A 22,383-nucleotide genomic window follows, 5' to 3' on the forward strand; every position below is an offset into this window, starting at 1 on the left:
CATCAGATAGGAAGTCTGAGCCCTGGGTCCTGGGCGGAGGCAGTGGTCATGATCAGCTCTCATAAATCTTTTGGCTCAGGGTCCCAAACGTTGGTCAGCAGTACCAGACTGGCCCCAACTGGGGAGAAGCTTATTCAAAAGATTTATCATCACTAACAATGCAGAGTCTTCAGCCCTGCTCCCAGAGATCCTTATTTAGTTGGTCTGTGGTGAGGCCCCTGAATCTGTACTTTTGAAAATCACACACCCCAGGTAATTCTTATGTACATTCAGATTGGAGAACCTCTGAATTCTGTCCCAGGTGCTTATCTGGTACTTGAACTTCATCTACAATATCCCTGACAGCCTCCAGGTGGTAATGAAACACCTTTCAGAGATGGAGAGCTCGTCCTATTATGAAGTATCTCTGATGATGTTAAACCAACAACCACACAAAACATCCTTTGAGATTGAACTGAATTCTGCCAGCCTGTTTCTGCTACATTGAGGCCCTAGTACTGATCTCTGGGTCACTGAACAAGCCTCATCTTTCTTCTCCATGAGGGCACTTCAGTCACTTGGAGAGAACTGTTGTGTTTTATTGTAACATCCTCTGTTTCTTTAACTGTTCCTTCAAGACATGGTTTCCAGATTCCTTACCAGCCTCATCTTTCTCCACTGTACTCTCCAATTTTTCTGGATTCCTCTGAAAATGTATTTTCCAGAAATAAACTCAGCACTCCAGGTGTGGTATCAATAGTCGGGAACAGGGAAGAACTATCACCTCCCTGATTTTAGACATGATACTCCTATTAATGTAACCTAAGTAAAATCTTGTGAGGTAATTAAATAGCCATATCATGTCTGTTGATTATAAAGTAGGAAATCTCATAGATGTCAGGGAGGGCATTTATAGGGCTGCCTACTCACCTGTGTCACCATTGAAGGGACCCAGTTCCTGCAGCTCTGGTCTGGGAGGCTGATCTGGTCCTTGGCACCTCTGGAAGAAATGAGACAACAATGAGGATGAAGGAAGAAGGTAGGAGGTCAGTGTGGGGATGGATGCTACGGTAAGATTCTTCTAAAGGCAAGACAGGCATTCCAGTTGTGCCAAACCCGGCTCTAGGCCCAGTTCACTTAGGCTTCCTTCCTCACCATACCGAGGCAGCACTCCCTCTGTGGGGAAAGGGTTCTCAGAGCAGAATTTCTCATCTTGGCCAGGGAAACCCTCCGCGGGGAGTTTGATGCTGGTTGGTCTCTCCTTAGATTCTTGTGATTTGGGTTGGCCACCAACCATGGGCCCCTCTCTGCCCTTATCTTCCTTCTCTAGGGACTTGGCCAGACCTTCTGCTATTACCCTCACCCCAGTTATGGCCTTTAGGTGTCCTAAAAGTTCCTAACCCCCAGTTCAGAGACAATTCCCCCTCCCTCTCAGGGCTTGTGGCTACCACAACTTCCAGCCAACTTCCCTGTATTGAAAGCAGAGCATCCAAGTTCGAGCCATGTTTTACTATTGCTGCTTCTCTGCTAGAAGGGCTGTTTCCCCAACTATAAGGAGTACTTAACGTGACAGGTGGGGGTGAGATACTGCAGCCAGGGTGTCCCAGGCACTATGCTGTCTTATCTATACTATCTCAGGTAATCTTTAGAAGGACCTTGGGAAATACGCATGCCCCCCAATTTAAAGATGAGAAGGCTGAGGTAGGTGAGGAGTCAATCAAGGTAAATCAGGGGACAACTGGCAGAGTCAAGTATTTAAGCCATACCTAGTGGGCACTTTAACCAACCTTGGCCAGTGTGGGTTGAATCTGATCAAAGGAGAGAACTGAGGCAAAAGGGCTTCTGTACCACAAGGCAGTGTCAGTGGCTCCCAGATTTCAGTTTTCATAAATAATATTTTGAAATAGGAGAACTGATATGGGTTGACAAGAAAGGATGCTGACAAAAATTATTTACAGACTATCACTATCATCTCATAAAATAGAAGACATTTTAACCTTCCAAAGTATATTAAGGAAAGTTCAAGATAGTTCTTCCAGGAAAGGGGAAGTAACATCTTACCTAACGTTACACACACATTCACACCTTTAATTTTCTCATTTCACCCCAGAGAGGTGAAAAGCTGGTCAAAGTCTGGCACTGGCCACTGGACCAGGATCTGGGGTAGAAAAAAAATTTAAGCCATTTTGTATACTTTTCAAAATGCTCTAGGATGTTAGCTAGACTTATTGTGATCATTTCACAATGTATATAAATATTGAATCCTTAGGTTGTACACCTGAAATTAATGTTACTTCTCAATTATACCTTGAAAAAGTGTTCTGATAAAAAAAAATAGATATTCTAGACCCCATTTTATTTTTATTAATTAATTTATTTATTTTTGGCTGCGTTGGGTCTTCGTTGCTGCACGCGGGCTTTCTCTGGTTGCAGTGAGCGGGGGCTACTCTTCGTTGCGGAGTGCGGGCTTCTCATTGCAGTGGCTTCTCTTGTTGCGGAGCACAGGCTCTAGGTGCGCGAGCTTCAGTAGTTGTGATGCATGGGCTTAGTTGCTCCGCAGCATATAGGATTTTCCCAGACCGGGGCTCGAACCCGTGACCCCTGCATTGGCAGGCAGATTCTTAACCACTGCGCCACCAGGCAAGTCCCTAGGCCCCATCTTAAAAAACACTTCAATAAGCCAGCCTGTGAAAAGGCTATGAAAGCATTCAATTGTGAATTATCATTGTAAAGGAAAAGCTTTACGTTTTTCTGTGATAATAGATTAATAAAATAAAAATTGTTAACAATTTCCTGAACTTGAGAATGAATGAAATGCTGCTAGAAAGCATACTTCCGGTTGAGAAAGGAAGAGAAGGGAAGGCTTCTAGGACATTCTGCTCCTGCCCCACAGTGCCTGGGACAGGGCCTGGTGCAGCGTGAAATCCTGACAAACTGAGCAAGGCACAGTGCTTCCCCCAGGCCCTGGTCCCCACATCTGCTCAGTGGCTGGCACGCCTGTCACCCTCCCTCCACCCACCCTGTGAAGTCTCCGCCCTCCTGCCCATGGGAGAGGGGACGCCTGGCCCAGGCACAAGCTGTCAACACAGGATTCCGGGGAAATGACAGGAGCCAGCCTCTCCACCCTGGGCTGGAGGAAGGAGGGAGATAAACACCAACGGTTGTCTTGTCCCTGTTGCCACCACTGGTTACACTAATCTGGTCAACGTTTTTATGAGAGTGAGATTTCCAGAATTCCATTCTTGGCTTTTTGACGAATTTGGACAAGTCTCCTTCCTCCTCCGGGCTCCCACTTCCTCCTTTGTGAAGTGGAGGTGAGGAGGTCTTAGTTTCACCCAACGACGCCCATGGCGTTCAAACTCTGAGTGTCTGATTTCAGATCCTCTCAACCGCACTGAGAGGCAAGGGTTATTACAAGGGAGGAAACTGGAGCTGGGGAGGTAAGACACTGTCTAACGGGACCTCGATGTCAAAATCAGCATAAGAACAAGGTCTCAGAACAGTAGAGACGTTATGTCTGAAAAGCATGGCAAGAGCAAAGACGCACAGTGCTTTCCTAGATCTTCTGGGCTGCCATTGGCCTCAGGTTGCCTGAAAAAAGTTCATAAAGCTCATGAGAAACTGTCTTCTCCCAAATAACCACCACAGAAGGTGAAAAACTCTTCTCCACTAACAGCTTCCAGACCTTAGGCAGGACATGGCCTTGTGCTGGAGTCTCCAGATCCTGATGGCACCCCTGCCCCCAGAATAACTCCTTCAGAATGACATTCAAGACTCATAAACTGTCCTCACTCTACTGTTCTCCTCTCCATTTTCTTAATATCTAAATATTGGTAAACATCTTTTGCCAATTATGGTGGTAATAAATAATACATATTTATTCATTATTGGAATATTATATATACTTTCTTACATCTTTTTCAAATATGAGCATTTACTAGATGGCATTAAATATTCTGTAAATATATTAATTTTAATGACTTGAGTATGACATCCTTACGGGTGAATTTAATCATTTAATCAATAATCCACAGTTGAATGGTTTTTTAATCCATACAACCTCCACTGGTTTTTTTTTTTTTGGTTTTTTTTTTGCGGTACTCGGGCCTCTCACTGCTGTGGCCTCTCCCGTTGCGGAGCACAGGCTCCGGACACGCAGGCTCAGCAGCCGTGGCTCACGGGCCCAGCTGCTCCGTGGCATGTGGGATCCTCCCGGACCGGGGCACGAACCCATGTCCCCTGCATCGGCAGGCGGACACTTAACCACTGTGCCACCAGGGAAGCCCCCTCCACTGGTTTTAAATCATTAATATTACTCAATATCTAATTGAGTGTTTCATTTTCAAAATAGTTTGCAAGAATATGTTGACCACAAAGGATTTGCTTTTTTAAAAAAATAATGCTTTCATGTATCTCCTTCCACTCTCTAACATTTCTATGAAGCTCCCACTTTGAGTAGCTTTCTGATATTTGTGATCTAACTGTAAAATGTTATTCCCTCCCACATGTGAATAAACATAAATCCAGATGTGAAAAAAAAATCCACAACTTTTTTTTTTCACATTGAGGGAAAAAAAGTTGAGGGACTTCCCTGGTGGTCCAGTGGTTAAGACTCCGTGCTCCCAATGCAGGGAGCACAGGTTCGATCCCTGGTTGGGGAACTAAGATCCCACATGACGCATGGCATGGCCAAAAAAAAAAAAAAAAAAATCCACTGTTGAATATTTACATTATTTCCATTTTTTAATTTCCAAATCATGCTTTAGAGAACATACTGATTTATAAAATTTTTCACACATCTAAAATTACTGGCTCTGCCTGTGCTCTGCAACAAGAGAAGCCACCACAATGAGAAGCCCGGGCACCGCAATGAAGAGTAGCCCCCGCTCGCCGCAACTAGAGAAAGCCCACGCGCAGCAATGAAGACCTAACGTAGCCAAAAATAAATTAATTAAAAAAAAAGACATATAAGATTAAAAAATAATAATAAAATAAAATTACTGGCTCTACTCTCCAGAAAGTTCTATCAATTAACTCACCCACTAATAACACACAGAAGGCCAGTTTCACTGCAACCTTGTCTACATGGACTAGTGTCTTTTTTTTCTTTAATTAAAAAAATTTTTTTTCATGTTGACCAATCTGCTAGGCCAAAACCTACTGTGTTCCTGGCTGCAAGATGCACAACCGTGTGTGTTCAAGACCATACCAGCATGACACGTGGTCAATAATTTCTCAGGCCTCCAGGCCCAGCTCATATATTATTTCTACTTGGTCTCTCCCCAGGGCTGAGTTAGCTCCTGTCAGCGCTACACTCCAGGGCCTGTTCAGACACCTATGTGAGTAGCTACCCAGTTACCTGTACTTCTGCTAGTCCAAGGGGCTCCCTGAGGACAGGGACCATTTTTGAAATCGACTTTGGATTTGCTCCAGTATCTGTTATGATGCCCAGAACAATATTTCTAGGAATTTCCAGGCCTAATAGAGGGTCTCCTGTATTAGAACCACCTGAAGTCCTTGCTTAACACAGCTCCCAGGCCCAGTTTTAGACCTATAGCATCCGAGGGTGGTGTGTGTGTGCTGGGAAGCTCTGATCTACCAACCTATCCAGGTGATTTTGAGGCTCTCCAAAGCCTGAGGACACACGGCCCAGAGCTGAGCGGGAATCGATAAGCAACTACTGCATGGAAAATTCCCACGGTGGGGCCTTGGCTGCTTCCTCCTCAGAGGTCATGGAGCACAGTTCACCCTGCAGTGGGAGAGGACAGGAGCTGGGAGGGGGCCACAAAAATTTTCCCTTCCAAAAGCAGAGTGGGGCAGGCCTCAGACTGGGAGGGACATCCTGCCTGAGCTCTGGAAGAGGGATGGCAGCTTCCTGTGTCAATGGAAACTTGGGCAAAGAAAGCTATGAGGTGGCAGCTGGCAGCACAGGATGGAGGGAGAACCCAGGACTGGGGGAGAGGCCAGAAGACCCAGGTTCCAGCTTCACTGTGTGACTTGAGGGAAGTGCTGTCCCCTCTCTGGACCTATCTGTGATGGGTCAGGGTTGGAACAGATGTTCTCCTCAGTCCTTCTGGGCTCCAGGGCAGCCCTTCAACTAAGAGGGCTGGAACCAGGGCCCCTCCATCTTGGTGACATGCACCGTTCTGGGGCCCAGCTCCTTGCTGTCAAGCAGACCAGAGCTCTGCTCTGGGGTCAACCAGAAGCAAACCTGGTCCGCGGTAGAAGGTAGAACACAGCTCCGAAAGCAGACAGGGTCCAGGCAGAGCGGGAGGACAGGGCCCAGAGCCGTGAGGAAGCCAGGCAAGCTCGGACTGGGCCTGGTGAGACCCTCTCGAATATGCTTGCATTTTGGAGGGTAAATTGACCAAATGGAAGGTGTCCAAGAGGATCTGACAAGATGTGGTAGGAGATTCAAACCAAGTGACAGGAGGGACTGTTAATAATAGTTGATCAGCCTCGAGAATAGGCAAAAACCAAAAACAAAAAGAAAAAACTCTGGACTCCGTCTTCAAACCTCTGCAGGACTGCCATGAGGTAGAAGCTGCTAGTGTGTGGTCCACAGCCTTGAAGGGCAAGATGGTGTCCAAGGACTAGAAGTTTCAAGTGCAATATGAAGAATCTCAGAACTGTCCCAAATAGAGATAGGCTGCCTTATTGGAGGGTGGGGTGGTGGTAGTGAGCTCTCTGTCACTGGTAGCATACAAGAAGAGGCAAACTTCATTTTGCAGGTTGGACTGACTGACTGATCTCAGAGGGCCCTCAACTCTAACTGTCAATAATTCTATAAAATATCCCTGATGTTCAACAAGTAAAGACCTCTGGTAAGCATCAAGTGTTTAGCTAGTGCAGGCCGTATGTAAAACCCACCAACATTAACAGAGTCCCCGGGGGCTCTGTTGAGTATTATTCAGGTTGCAGTACTTTGGGGTGAATTTTCATAGTCTCATACTAAAGTGTCCAGGCTAGACTCCTCACTTCCCTCAAATTCTGAGCCTCATCAGGAAGGAATGAGGAAGGCAGAAGCAACTTGAATAGAAACTTCCCAGCTATTCCTTCCCTTGGGAATCCCACTAGGATGGAAGCCAAGCCCTAAGGCTGGCTTGGCCTTTCCTGAAGACACTTGGTTTAACCTTGGTTTAGGGACCATCACTCGGTCTTCTTCATAGGCCTTTAGGCATTGTGTATTTCTGATTGAATGGTGTGATTTATGGCCTCATTACTCCTGCTTAGCTTCGAGAATTTAGTAATCAAAGGGCACTTAAGAGTTCACCAAGCTCCTCCGCCACCCCCATAAGCCACAGCCCTGGCTTCCCTTGGCCGCATAGTTCTATCACACCCACCTTGGCTGAGGAAGGCTTACTGGGACCCAGAAGACAGGGATGGAAGGGCCCCTAGAGACAGTTTATTCCAATCCTCACCTCCTATTTCCAGATGGAAAAACTGAGGCCCGGAGGGGAGGTGAGCAGTGCTTGTTAGAGGCCGCAAAGCAGGGAGCAGAGCCCTAAAGGGAATCCAGACTCGAGGCGGAGGCCCTTCCGCGTCCTTCCTGCACGCACCAGATTGATCCAAGTAGCCAAACGTTTAGGGGATTCTGAGCCTCAAGGGACTCATGTCACAATCCTCTGCAGTATCAGAGCTGCCTTTCCAGTGTCAGAACTCAGCGTGGGTGGGGCCCCTGGCACCACTGTTTTCGGGATCTGAACAACCACAGCAGAGCCCATTGGCTGACGGTAGAGGCAGGAAGGAGGTGGCGGCGGAGGCCTGTGGAGGCAGAGGCCCAAGGGGCCCCGCCAGGACTTCGGGTGGAGGAGAGGCAAGACCTAAATATTCAGGGCTGTTGAGAAATGTTAGCGTTCACACCCAAACTACAGAGCCTCGGACGTAAGAACACCATAATCACAGGCCTCAGCTTCCCCATCTCTAAGATGGGCAGAAGTATTTTGCCAAAGCAACGCCTGAATGTGATTTCATTTTCACGCGGCCAGGGACACCAAAGGTTTACTTCAACTTGTTCATTTTACACATGACGGCGTCAGCATCAGCCAGTGTCTGCCTGGGGACATACCGACGTGACCACGCAACCGAATGAAAGGTAGGAGCACCAGCCAGTACCTCTCAGCTGTGTCAGGAGGCCCCGCCTATTCTCTGAATACCTACAATGCCCCTAGAACACCCCAAGTCAGGGGCGGATGTGGCCTCCATCCCTCCCATCTGACCAGCTGACAAAAGACATCTCAGGGGAGGGCAGAACCACTTCCCTCCCACGCACCTGCTGAGCCCACCCACGGCAGACAGTGAGCGCAGGGCCCAACCCCTCACTCACAGATGGAGGGGCTGAGGCCAGGAAAGGGTTCCCAGTATACCATATCCCCTTCCTTCCTCCCTAGAGCCCACCTTTTCCTGTCCCGTATCAGCCTCCCAGGGGGTCTGCCAGCTCTGCTCGCCTGAGAGGGCCCGGAGCTGGCAGAAGCACTCGGTACCATTTCCAGCATTTGGGTCAGCCCGCCAGGCAGAAGGACCCTGAAGGAGTGGGACAGAAAATGGTGTCAGTGGCCACAGCGGGGGAAGAGACGGGCTGAGGGCATAGATACACGGCTGGATATTCCCCTGTCTCATCAGCCCAATGGCAAACTCCCCAGTCGGAGTCCAGAGTCAGGCCCCTGACTTGCTACGTGCTTGCTGTGTGACCTTGGGGAAGCACCCTCCCCTCTCTGGGCTTCTGTTTCCTCCTCTCTCTGGCATGGACTTGGGCAATGGGATACATCAGGGCCCTTCTGGCTTTGGTATGCTGTGGATACAAAAGCAGGCGCAGAGTGAGGTCACCCTGACACCTCGTCCTCTATCAGTCCTGTCACGCTCGCTGGCTCCAGGCACGGCAGAGCTCGCAGTAGGACACACTCAGCTGTCAGCCCCTGCATGGAGAGGGCTTCTCTGCAGGACAAGGAAGGAGGGGCCCTTGCTCAGGAGGGTCTGGGGGGTGTCCTGAACCCTGCATACCACCCTCTGTTCTTGAGCAGCTCCTGTGGAGAGGATGTAAAAGGTGGGGGCTGCAGTGCCTGGAGCAGAAGATGACAGAGCCCAGCAGCCACCTCGCAAGGTACACGCGGCAAGCACCCCCACCCTGCCATAGCACGGCCAGCAGAGACCGGCACCCGTTAGCGAGGACGGTGGCTCCTCCAGGGTGCTCAGGGCGGGGTCACTTGTAACAGGGAAACGCTGGAAACCAGGCTCATATCCACAACAGGGCACCAGCTCAATACACCAAGGTATATAACACTAGGCAATGCCACTCATATGTTTAAAAAAAATGAAGTAGGAATTTACCAACAAGAGTGGAAAGCCATTTGGTAGAATATCAATAGGCAAAACAAACGATTTCTACTGTACGTAAATGCACAGGAAAAACTACCTAGAAAAGCGCACACTCACGGCAGTCAGTCATCATCTCTAGAGAAAGGACTAGAATTATTGCAGTCAAGGAGGGGGAGCTTCAGTTTTGCCTAAATTCTTAGAATTTTTCAAACAATAGTGTATTCACGTTTGACTTGTGTACAATGAACAACATGCAGAATAAATACCTCTCTTGGAACCTAAAAGCAGCCATGGCGATCATTTTACTGGTGGGGAGATCAAGGCCCGGGGAGAGAACCAGCTGAGATCACACAGCAAGTTAGTGAAAGAGGCAGGAGTGGGACCCACTCTTGACCTCTGGCCCAGTGCGCTTTCCTCTGCAGATGCTGCAACTGGTGTCCAACAGCATTTGGGCCTTGTCCAAGCACCTCCTTGTTTGCAGTGCTCCCTACCCTTCTGCCAAGCCATGGTTCCAAAGGGGAGGCACTGGGTTCTTCCTGCCCATTTCTACTGGTAGCAAGGTGGGGGAGGGGTGAGAGAGGGTGGGGAGTAATTAACCTTAAAATATATATGTTTCCTAGGGCTGCTGTAACAAATCACCAGGACGTTGGTGACTTAAAACAACAGAAATTTATTCTCTTCCAGTTCTGAAGGCTAGAAGTCCCGAACCAAGGTATCAGGTGGGTTGGGTCCTTCTGGAGGCTCTGAGGGAGTTTCTGTTCCATCCCTCTCTCCTAGCTTCCAGTGGTTGTCAGCAATCCTTGGCGTTCCTTGGCTTGTAGCTGCATCACTCCAATCTCTGCTTCTGTCATCACATGGCCTTCTCCCCGTGTATCTGTGTCCAAAGTTCCCTCTTCTTACAAGGACACCAGTCCTCGGATTAGGGCCCACCATCACCCAGTACGACCTCATCTTGACTGATTACATCGGCAAAAACCCTGTTTCAAATAAGCTCATACTCATAGGTTCTGGGTGTACGTGAGTTTGGGTAGGGACACTAATCAACCCATTAAAGGGACTTCCCTGGCGGTCCAGTGGTTAAGACTCCGTGCTTCCACTGTAGGGGGCACGGGTTTGATCCCTGGTCAGGGAACTATGATCCCGCATGCCGCGTGGCATGGCCACAAATAAACAAACATTACAAAATCCATTACAGATAACTTTTCTGATGTCAGAGCTGTTTTCTCAAGGAGAGGGCAGGGGGTAGGGTTGCATGGGGCGGTGGAGAAATGACAAGGTTCGTTGTACACTCTGAAAAAGAACTTCACTGTTGGGGAGGAAGGAAAACTGGAAGTAGGTCGGTTTGTACATCATTTATCTGGGGGGAAAGCATGGGTGTGGGATGGCTGTATTGTGAGGCATTTGGCCTAGATGTTCTGGAAGATTCAGATTTGAAAATAAAGTGACACAAGATAAATGATTTTTAAGGATTCACATTTACCTGGTGAGAGAAGTCGATGGCTTGTCTTCGGGTGATGGATAGATTTAGATCTATCTATGCTAAAGATAGATGGAATTATCTCATTTTCTCTCTCTCCTTCTCTTTGCCTGGGGTGGGGCCCCAGGAGCTCCCCCTGCACCCACCTGCAGGTCCTGCTCCCTTCCTGGCCCAGTCCCTGGTCGACCAGTCATCCGGGATAGCTCACAGTGCTTTGAGGGTGGAGGACACTGAGAGGACAAAGTGCAGGCCTTGAGGATGGAAACCCAAGTACACCCCGAGATGTCAGAGCCAGGACTCAGGCCATCCATCAGACTCTTCCTTTTATGGGGGCTACCCAACTTTTTCCAAGTTTGGTTTTTGAACATGAACGCTCATGAATGTTATACTGAGGTCTCTTGGAACTCTTTTTCAGGTAGATTTCAGACTTCTGCTTACTAGCCAATCTATGAACACTGAGATGTCTAGTGGCAGCCCCTCCTACCATCTTGACTTATATGGCATCCTGTTTCCGGACGAACAATTTGAAGTTTTATCTTTTCGGCCCTTTTTATAACAAAAAAATACAAGTGATGACGTGAAGCATGGGCCCCCAACTCAACACCCAACTGTGGCAGCAACGGAAGTCCTGAGGTGGCTGGGGGCATCTCAGGCTCTCAGGGACCCATGCTAGCTGATTGGGAATTCAGCTACAAAGGAACAGAATTAAAAAACATGTATGTGCAGAAAATGTGTTACCAATGGTTGTGTGTCCAAGGCAAGGATTTATTAGGAATTATTCTGATGGGTTTTAGGTCACAGAGCACAGATGTCTCTTTATAACATAGAAATCGGGCATTGAACCTCACAAGGTTGTCAGAGGTCATATATATGGAAGCCTGTATTGACTTTAACTAGGATGATTTTTCCGGGGAGGGGGGGGCATCATTTTGGGGGTTGGGCAAAGCTCAGAGGCCACATACACAGCAACGTCCCCACAATGTTTGGGACAGACGGCTCAGTGCCAGGGAAAGGCAGTTTCCTTTCATAGACTCTCTGTCCCACCCTCAGCAAAGCAAGTTCAAAGGTCAGATTTACCCTGCTCCTACTGACCAGGTGTCAGGGGCCCTGCCTCTTGTGTACCCCATTCACCCTGACACAAGTGTCTGGCTCCCCTTCACCTTCAAAAGCCAGCCAAGATGACATCTCTCCCTGGAGGCCCTCCCTCCCCCAACCTCTCCCCTCTGACAAAAAGGCACAGTCTCCCGGCTTAGGATGAAAACACAAGGGTGGGCAGGAGTGGGGAGTGTAAATAACCAAGTGTCCAAACTGGTTAAATAAGCCACAGAACATCCACAGAACATTAGGTGGCCATTAAAAATCACATTTCCACGGACTATTTAACATGGGAGAACACCCCCAACAAAATATTAAGTAACTAGAATATAATCATTTAAAATATATTCCCAGGGATTTCTCTGGCAGTCCAGTGGTTAAGAATCCACCTTCCAATGCAGGGGACGTGGGTTTGAACCGTGGTCGGGGAACTAAGATCCCACACGCCCCCGCGCTATAACTACAGAGCCCACGAGCTCTGGAGCCCTCGCGCCACAACTAGAGAGAAGCCCGCACGCTGCAACCAAGAACCGACGCAGCCAAAAAACAAATGCATAAATAAATATCAAATAAATAAATAAAATATTTTCCCAATTCTGCAAAAATAGTCACATTCACATATATCATACATGTAGGAAAACAGTAGAAAGAATGCCACTGAAATGTACACAGAGGCTACCTCTTCATGGTGGGATTAAAAACTACTTTAAAACTTCTTTATACTTTTCCAAATTCTGAAATTTTGCCTCAAACATTATAGTAATCACAATAATGAGATATCTTGAGTGGAATCCTAAGTACTTCCTTGTCCGAGGCTTGCATCCCCTCTTCTATTTTTGCTACAATCGCAGCTGACCTCTGCTTGAACTACTCCAGGATGGGGAACTCACTACCCTTATTCCTGGTGAGAAGTAGAATCTGGCTCCCTTTAGATTCCCCTCATTGGCCACAACTCTGCCTCCTGGAACCAGAGAACAAGGCTGTGCCCTGTGCCCGTGCCTCTTGACAACACTTCAGAGGTTGGAAGGCAGTGGCCAGGCTCCAGGCTTCATCTTCCTAACCCAACAGCCTGCCAAGGACATTAATGTCCCCCTGACTTCCGCAACCCTGTTTGCTTTTCTTGGGTACAATCCAGGCGGTGATGTCCTCACCCACATTCCATCTTATCGAGGGTATGCCACTTACCAGTTGGTGTATCAGGGGCTCTATTACGTGCATTCTTTCATCTAATCTTAGAACCCTATGACTCAGGAGCTAACATCACACATATTTTACAGATGAGGAAACTGAGGCACGGAAAAGCCAAGTCCCTTCCACGGTCACTTAATGGATCCACGATGGAGCCAGGACTGAAGTGGCACCTGGCCCAGAGTCGGACAGCTGAGTTAATAAATGAATATGTGGACCCAGTTCTAAAGCCCATGTCCTTAGTGTCTATGGTTTTGTTTCAAAATTAGCTGTGCCCATGCCAGGCTCTCCCATGGTGTTCACTTCTGCATCTCTGCCTCTCTCACCTGGCCTGCAACATGGAAACCCTCCTGAAGGGCTACTGAACACAGAGAACCTCTTGCGCGAGGCCTGTCTCCGGGAGCAGTGCTGAGCCAGGGTCTCTGATGCGCTGCTCAGGGCTGTGGCGCCAGAGCCGAAGCCCTGGGGACACCAGGCACACATACAGGGGACTGACCATGAGGCACTAGCTGTCCCTCCCCACCTTGGGCCCAGACGGGTAACCTGCTGGGGATGGAAGGCCCCTGTGTACTCTCCATGTCACTCCTACAGGCAAGCCCGTGGGCTTGCTTCCTCGGCCCTCCCCCTTCTGTCCGGCCTTCTCCCACATCCTCCCAGGGACGTGGCCACATCAGCCACAGTCTCTGCCAAAAAGGGTTTCGGAAGGACCACACAATGCAGGTGGTTCTTCGGTATCCACATCCAGCCTGCTAGGGATCCCCTCATTTTTCCACCAGGATTTCAACTTTCCCCAAAAGTCCCAGTAACACTCAGCCCCAGGTCAGGCCTCTCAGTGGGATCTAGGACAGCTGGTCAGCTAAGGCCACCAGGTACTGTTGACCACAGGACTCAGCAAACCCTCAGGGCCTGGCCCCTGGAGGGACTTTGAGAAGTCCTAGTGATCAAGCCCCTGTCCCTAGCCCGCGAAGGCCCCGCTGAGCGCGCCGGCCTCATTCCTCACAGCTGGCCACGCCCACGCTCCACAACCAGCACGTCACTCTGTGCTTCTCAGGCTCAGCCGCTGCTCAGACTGACCTTTCTGCCTGGACTGGGTAACTCCCACCAAACCTTCAACACTCAGCCAAGGCGTGCCCAGCCCTCATCCAAGAAGCCTTCCTGTGGCTCTCAAAGCTGGATGAGATACTCCTGCTGCACCCTGGGCTGACCCCTAGTCTGGCTCTCACGTGGCCCTCATTCACTCACTCAAATATTTATGTAGCACCTGCTCTGGGCTCTGTGCGGGGCAGTGAGCACTAGCCGGGGAGGGCAGAAAAACCAGGCCCCACTGCAAAGCTTGGCCACCAACTGACTATGGGACATCACTCCTCCCTTGAACCTCAGTCTCCTCCTCTATAAAGTGGGGAAGATTCGGCAGCTCAGCCTGGCTTCCAGGCTTCTGTGAGGTCGGCAGGATGTGAAAGTACTCTGTCAACTGCCACTCAGGGTGAGTCACTGTTGTCGTGACCTGAGCCTCCTGCGGTCTGAGCTCACTTTTGTACATCCCATCCTCAGAGGCCCCCTCTCCCCCAGGGGGCTGAGAGCCTACCGGGGATGAGCTTGGAAGCTCACGCCTTCTAGGGGTTGGCACTTGGATGAGAAACCAGGCAGGAGCACGGCACGAAGGGATGGAAACAGGCGTGAACTTTAAACAAAATCAGCTTATAAATCCTGCCACTCAGGGGCAGGGGCCTGGCACTGCTGGGGCAGGAAGAAAAGCCAGGCTGCTCTGAGGCAACAGGGTAAAGGCTTTAATGCCAAAGGGCTTTGGAATCAACAAGAAGCCACTGGAAGCATTGAGTAGGGGCAGAGACAAAGAACACTGGGCTAGGGGACTGGACACCTGGGTTCTACTCTAAGTGGCTCTGTGACCTCGGTCAAGACCCTTCCTTCTCCAGGCTTTAACCTCCCACTCAGGTGGTACCCAAGGCCCTTTCCCACAGGGATAGTCTCTGCTGACTTTACTTGCCCTTCACAGCTTGAGACAGGGGGTCCAGTTCAGGCTGTGCCAGGGACAGACAGGGACAGCTGGCGAGGCTTTCAGAAAGGCCACGAGGCAGGGGAACCCATGCTCACTGCGGTCTCCTCTTCTGGACTATGGAAGAGTCAAGGCCTGGAACAGGGCTCCTCCTCGTCTCCTCCCACCACTGTGTAGATGGAATTCACCCTTGGCCCACTTTGCAGACTAAGAGGTTGACACAGGTGCAGAGAACACAGATTCTCAGACTCTTAGAAATCATCCTGCTTATTGCCCTCCCTCTCCATATAGAGGGAGAAACTGAGGCCCAGAGAGTGCTAATGGCTTACTTGGGGTCACACAGGATGTTTGTGGCAGAGCTAGGGTTAACACCGAGGATCGATGTCCAACTATCACCAGTTTGTTATAAGTCTCAAGCCAGGCTCAGGTTTATGTGCTCATCATCCCATCAGCCAGCCTCTGCTTCCACTGATGGAGGCAAGCCTCAGTTTCCCTGTTGGAGCCAGGGAAGACAGGAGGGTTTCTGGGTCAGAGCTCGGTGAGGTTTTTTGACCTGGGAATAAAGGAGGAGCAAGGAAAGCGGGGGAGGCACTGTACTTGGGACAGAAACTCTTCTCCCTGGACTAGGCACAGGGCAGGAAATAGAATCATCCAGGTTGGGGACAGTACTGCATATTCAATAGGCAGAAAAGCTTGTGCTCAAGCACAGGCAAAGCAGCAGACACTCAAGTTCAATGAAAAATTACTAGACAGTGTCACAGTGTGTGTGTGTGTGTGTGTGGGGGTGTCTCTTGAGGTCTCAGGGGACTTGATCAAGTTTATAGGACCACCTATTCCCACCTGGCTGGAGGGCAGGCAGTCGTAGGAAAAAGGCTCAGGACGTGGGGGTCCTCCCTTCCCTCTCTGTGCCTCAGGTTGTCCTCTGGCTCCAGACTCTGACCTTCTGGGCTTGTCAGAACCCAAGGGGCAGCTGGTCCCACTGCAAGAAACCCGAGTAGAGTCTCCTGGGCCCTGCCCCAGCTCGGAGGCCCCTTGGGGGAGGGACAGGAAGGGAGGGGACGGGAGCAGAAGGCGGTAAATCTCCCCCCGCCTCGTTGGCCCCTCCCAGCTACCCTTAGGACAGCCCACATGCACCGGCTCCGGCTCCGGGGCCTGAAAAGGCTCTAAACCAGCACTTCTCAAACTTTAAAGCGTAGTGTAATCACCTGGGCATCTTGTTAAAAGGTTCTATGTTAGTAAGTCTGCGGCACAGCCAGAGATTCTGCATTTCTAACAGGTCCCAGGTGATGCCGATGATGTAAAGCCGTGGACCACTCTGCGTGCGAGTAGCGGCCCTACAGATAATCTGCCTCTTGATGGTGGGAAAACCCAAGGCCCAGAGAGGTCAAGTCACATGTCCACGGTCACACAGCGAGCAGCCCCAGACCGAAGGAAAAGGGCACCTGCCATAGGCACTAGACATTTCCCCAGCCCGCCAGCCGGAATCAGCTGCCCTTCCCGGGCCCTGGGGCCGTGTTTGTAAACTCGGCTGCCCGGCGCGGCTCAGCCCAGGGCCGTGGGGGAGAGAGCGCCGCCCGGCCGAGTCTTCCCCGCCTCCCTCCGCACCGGCCTCTAGCTGTTCTCCGTCCGGCATCCCCGGCCGACCCGAGGGAACCGGGGGCGCCGAGGGTCCCCTGAGGCGGAGTGGTTCCGCACCCTCCTTCCCCTCCGAAGACAAACTTCTCCGCCGGCGCCCTTTACCTTTCTGGGGGGTTTGCAGCAGCTCAGCCTGCTGTGTCCGCAGCCCATCCTCCTCGGGGGACTCCCGGACGCCGCCTCCCAACTCCGGGGCCCCCAGAGGACCCTGCCGTTCTGGCCCCGCTGCCGGCTCCGCGCCCGCCGGCCGGGGCTGCCGGCGAGACCCTGAAATGAACCTGGAAGCGCAGACTTGAGCGGGAGCTGGGGCGGCCGCGCGCCGTAAATACTCGAAAAACAGGGCCTCAGCAAAGCCGGCTGGGCGCACGGAACAGCAGCCTGAGCAGGTGACCAGAATCTTTGTAAATGATAGAAAACTCAGGCCAGGGCCGAAAAGATCCCTACGATAAATGGATTCCTTTCCAGGCCCGCAGCAGAGAAAAGGCCAGGAAAAAAAAAATAAAACAATTATTTAGTAAACACAACAGCTACCGTTTATTGAGTTGTTTCTGTCACGGCTTCTTTGCACATATTATTTCGATTTCTTGCAATCTCCTTGCAACAAAGGTATTAGTTCCTCCATTTTACAGGTGAGGAAAATCAGGCTCCGATATGTGATTTGCCTAAGCCCACAAAGCTAGTAAGTATCAGAGCCCAGATAAAAATCCAGTTCTAACTCCAGAACCTAAGCTTCCAACCATTTCCCTACAAATACATAATAATGGGAAGTTTAATTGTAATGCCTCCCCGCTTCTGGGTCCACAGCTCCTTCCAGCTCACAAGCACCTGTAATATTCTACTCTATCCATTTTGAATCGATGTTGCCCATCACAACAACTTCGTGAGGCAGACAGGCAGATGCAGGGAGAATAAGGGATGTAAAATGTCAGAGTCTGGGAAAAAGAACTTTTGTTTACCCTTGCTTTGTTACGGGCTGAGGTTTCTGGGAGTGGCAATGCAGGAAAAAGACACCTAACTTTGAAAATCAGTGTGAGTGTGTACCACTTGGAAAGATGTGCTGATGAAAGGGACTTACAGTCATGAATGGGAAAAGAATGTGAGACCACTACAGAACTTCCCCCCCGACAGAGTAAAAACCCAATTGCAGCAGGTTCAAAGAAAGGAAACTGAGAACACAGGTGATATTAGGTTCTTGGGAAGAAGAATAAGACGGTGGTTCACAAGGTGTGGCACCCAAATCAACAGCATAAGCACTACCAGAAATCTTTGATAGAAATACAAATTCTCAGACCCCACCTAGACCTACAGATCCTAAACTCTGGAGATGGGGTTCAGCAATCTCTAGCTTCCTAAGCCCTCCCAGTGAGTCTGAGCCATGCTTATGTGTGAGAACCACTACTGTAGGATGCGCTGAACAGGTAATGAGGAAAGAGTATCTACTTAAATTAACAATGATTATGAAACAGTGCTCATGATTTACTAAAAACCCAAACCAACAAACAAGCAAAAAACCAGAACAAAGTAAATATCCAAGAAAAGGCGCTTGGTTAAAAAAATTATGATATATCCATAAAAATAGAATATCATGTAACCTGCTAAAATACTGAAGAGGATGAAATTTTTAAATGTCATAAAATGTAACAAATTCATTCTTATTTTTAAAAAGTGTTAATAGTGATTACCTCTACATGAGGGTGAGATTTTGGATATTCATTTTCTTATGTTAAAAAAAATGAGTATACACTTCTACTATTATAATAAGAAAATTATTGTCATAATAAGAAAAAAGTTCCTAAAAAATGTTTTTAGGGCTTCCCTGGTGGCACAGTGGTTAAGAATCTGTCTGCCAATGCAGGGGACACGGGTTCAAGCCCTGGTCTGGGAAGATCCCACATGCCGTGGAGCAACTAAGCCTGTGTGCCACAACTACTGAGCCCGCATGCCACAACTAGAAGCCACCGCAGTGAGAAGCCCACACACCACACAGCAACGAAGACCCAATGCAACCAAAAATAAATAAATTTTTAAAAAATATATGTTTTTAAACCCAGGCATGAGATTGAGACTAGTTTTTCACCATCAAGTGGGTAAAGATGTGAAATCCCAAGGAAACAGACAATGATTGTGATGAACTATGTAGGAAAGCAATGTAAAGGACAAACAGGGCCAAAAATGTGTAGGGAGATCATAACCAGTAATGTCTTGGGTGATCCTGAACCTGTTGCTTCTTTTTTTGGAGAGTTTCCCATCTGAACATCGAAGAGTTGAACTTTCTAAAAATGATCTGGAATTTTAATGTCAGCAGTTGGAATCAATAACTTGGGCTGGTGGGTAGGAACCAGGAAGGCAAATTCTGTTCCCAGAGACTGTTCTCAGGAGCTCTTGCCTCCGGCTTCTTTAAGCTTCCTGGGAGACCAGGCTCAGATTTCCTATGTTCACACAACTGGCTTTTTGGTTATGTGCTTTGAAGTTCCACCTGAGAAAAAACCCTAAGGAGTTTTTTTTTTTTGCTTTAGGAACTTGAGTTTAAATAAGTTGCTAATGAGATTTTTGGTGGTGGTCGTGCCAGTCAGGTTAGGTAAGGTTTTGCTGCAGTGATGAAAAACATACAAATCTCAGCAACTTATGAGTGAAGCTAAGTTTTGCTCACACTACACGTCTAGCATGGGGAGGCCGAGGGCTTTGCTTCACAGAGATATTCGACACCATTCTAAGATGCAGCCATCCCAACTCCATGGCTTCAGGGTTTGCCAGGCCAAGAGAAGACAGTGTATGGAGAATGGTGCATGGGTCTTAAATTCTTCCACTCAGGAGTGACACACATTAAGTCCACTCACATTTTACTGGCTAAAGCAAGTCGCATGGTCATGCGCAACTTCAAGGGGATGGAGAAGTGTAATGTGTGCCCAGAAGGAGAAGAGAACCAGAAATGCTGGTGAACAGCAGAAATGTCTACCACAGTTAGCAATAAACAAGCAGGTACTATGATGTGCCCATTTCTTGGGCAAGTAGGGTAACTAACTCATCCTGGTCTGCTCAGGATTTCCCCACTTTCAGCACTGAAAGTCCCATGTCTCAGGAAACTCCTCAGTCCTAGGCACACTGGGACGGTTGGTCACCCTATGGGCAAGGACAGTGAAGACTCAGTTCTTGTCTTGAATGAGTTATAATCTATTTTCTTGACATTAGACCTATACATAGGAAAAGATGGGAAACTTACAAAAACAGGTTATAAAGCAAATGTCAAGTTGCATATTGCATGCAGGAAGTATTAGCATTAAAAGGAGATAAGAGACAGTGGTGGATGGGGATGGGAAAGGAAGACTTCCTGGAGAAATACTAAAGCCAAAAGCCATTCATGGCAAAAGGAATCCTAGAATCTCAGGCTGGGATGGGATCTGATGCTTCACTTCTGTTGCTTCTAACTCAGATAAATCTCTTTTATAATTTCCCTTCTATAATTACCTTTCCTACTGTATTTGTGCAGTCTATGTTTGAATACTTCCAGTGATGGGGAAATCACTACCTATCTTTCCATATCTAGGGGGAAGAGGAGAAGCAGGAAGGAGTAATCACAAGGGGGAGGAACAGCATGGGTCAAGTTAGGGTAGAGTGTGGAGGCTGGGGAGTTGGGGGAAAAGGAGGAATTAGTGTTGGTGACTAGGTTGTGTGTAAAGGGACAAAAGTTGAGGATGGGGTGAGCAATTTTTGGGAAAGATTGGAAAGAACAGTATGGGAATTATCTTGAACACCTTTCATATGAAATGTACAATATACTCACACATAAAAAGTTTCGCCTAGAATTTCAGGAATTTCAGGGCTCCCTGCAGCCCACACAGTGGGGCTGTGTGTGGATCCTAGGTTAAGAACCTCTCAGTGCAGTGGTCACTAAACATCATTCTAGCCCTGAAGGCTTTCTCTGTGGGGGTTCTGACTGAGCCCAATTGTTTCCCAAACATGTTGTCTGCCCAGAGTAACTTTCTTTACTATCCACCTGTGTGAGTTATCATTCTACCTGTACATCAGGAAACAACTCAAATGCCCTCGCCTTACAAAAGCCCTGCAGCACCTGTTCTACAACTCTCTTACTTGTTTGTGTGCTCTGTGAGTGCTCCCTAATGGACTACGGGTTACACAGCTCCGTCACCTGCCTCCTTATTCCACCTGGTCCTTATTAGGTCATGGCAGAGACTTCCAGTCACCTTACTCAACTTCCATTCTTCTCTCTTCCTTAGTGATGGAATCCTGATATTCTCTGGGTCAGGGGTGTGCTACTTCCTCAGCTTCACTTGCATCAAGGGGCGCTCAGTGATATGTAAGGGGGCATTACTGGTTGGGGCTTCCAGGACAACATTTAACAGAAGAATGACTCAGCTGGGAGCAGGTCTCCCTCTTTTCTTGCCCCCGCTTTTCCTGCCTGGAATACAGACATGATGGAATACAGCCATTTTATTACCCTGAGCAAGAAGGTGGAAGGAGCCTTGATCTCTGATGAACTGATGGAGCCCCAGTCCCAACTTTGATCAACCACTTCCTAATATTTTCATGTAATAGAATAAACAACAAATTTGTTTAAGCCACTGCCACTGAGATCACTGCCACTGAGATTCTGTCACTAGCATCAGAATGCAATTTCTAACCAATTCATAGGTCACTAATTAACATTTGTTATATTGAATTTAATTAGAATAATTTACTCTTGGAGATACTGTATGTACCCCAGCTTCGGTTCTGGGGGTGGGACACGAGGCTCTGCTGAGACAGTTATCCTGGATTTGCCAGACTCTTGATGGAAATGTTGGTTTTGACAAATTTCTCCTGGAAATATATGTAAGAGAAGGAAATGAGAGGGGACCTAAAATTGTCGAGTTCTTAGGCTTCTATTGGAGTGTTGCTCAGGGAATGGGCAGGCTCATGTGCTTCAGAATCATCTGGATCCTTTTCCCATCTATTCAATCAGGCCCTGGAGGGCTGAGTCTGAGGAATTTTCACAATAAAATTGGAAGCTTATTGCTCCAGTTGTTGTGGTAGGTTATCTCACCAGGGAATCAAATTATTACATTAATTATATCGAATTGTGTTGAACTGAATTAATACGGAGGTCCTTGGAAAGGAGAATTGAGTCTGAGTAATGCTAATTAGCAAGAAGCCATCCCTGCCTATTTTCCCAGAAGACCTGTAGTTTGGGTCTTGGGGCTGCCTTGGGAGAGGCGGCAAGATTCACTTTACCACTTTCTTTATACCAAGAGTGAATTCATGCCACCAATCATTGGTTAATGCTTTCTCTGTTCGATGAAGTTTGGATGGAGGTCCTCAAGGAGCTTCTGTGGTGATGCAGATTAGGAGGGTACAGAGCATCACCTAGGGATTCTAGGGAAAATTACACATCACCTCTTTAAGTGGGCTCTAGGGTCTGGAGACTGCTAATAAACATTTCTTTACACCAGTAGTTATCAAAATGTGGTCTGGGGATCAGTAGCATCAGCATCTCTTGGGAAATGGTTAGAAATGCAAAATTTTGGGCTCCACCCCAGACGAGCTGCCTCAGAAACACTGGGTATGGGGCCCAGGAATCTGTGTTTTAATTCTGATGTGTGCTTATGTTTGAGCTACTTTCAGCCTTTATGTCCTCCTGCCAGCCATTTTAAAAAAATTAATTTTAGGGCTTCCCTGGTGGTGC

The 22,383-nt window shown here is 48.5% G+C and overlaps 1 protein-coding gene across 1 annotated transcript in view; it reads right to left on the reverse strand.

The window, feature by feature from the left end:
* Window positions 1–19,572, reverse strand: part of CCDC69 (coiled-coil domain containing 69) — a 36,352-nt gene extending 16,780 nt beyond the window's left edge. Inside the window, exons 1-3 of the mRNA XM_060094441.1 lie at window positions 19,541–19,572; window positions 16,809–17,031; window positions 910–979 (exon numbers count right to left, since the gene is read on the reverse strand). Of these exons, the coding sequence (XP_059950424.1) occupies window positions 910–979; window positions 16,809–17,031; window positions 19,541–19,572 (325 nt within the window). The remainder of the gene's footprint in view (window positions 1–909; window positions 980–16,808; window positions 17,032–19,540) is intronic.
* Window positions 19,573–22,383: the final 2,811 nt, after the last annotated feature.

The sequence above is a fragment of the Mesoplodon densirostris genome, chromosome 3, assembly GCF_025265405.1.
Source record: "Mesoplodon densirostris isolate mMesDen1 chromosome 3, mMesDen1 primary haplotype, whole genome shotgun sequence".
Taxonomy (NCBI): Eukaryota; Metazoa; Chordata; class Mammalia; order Artiodactyla; family Ziphiidae; genus Mesoplodon; species Mesoplodon densirostris.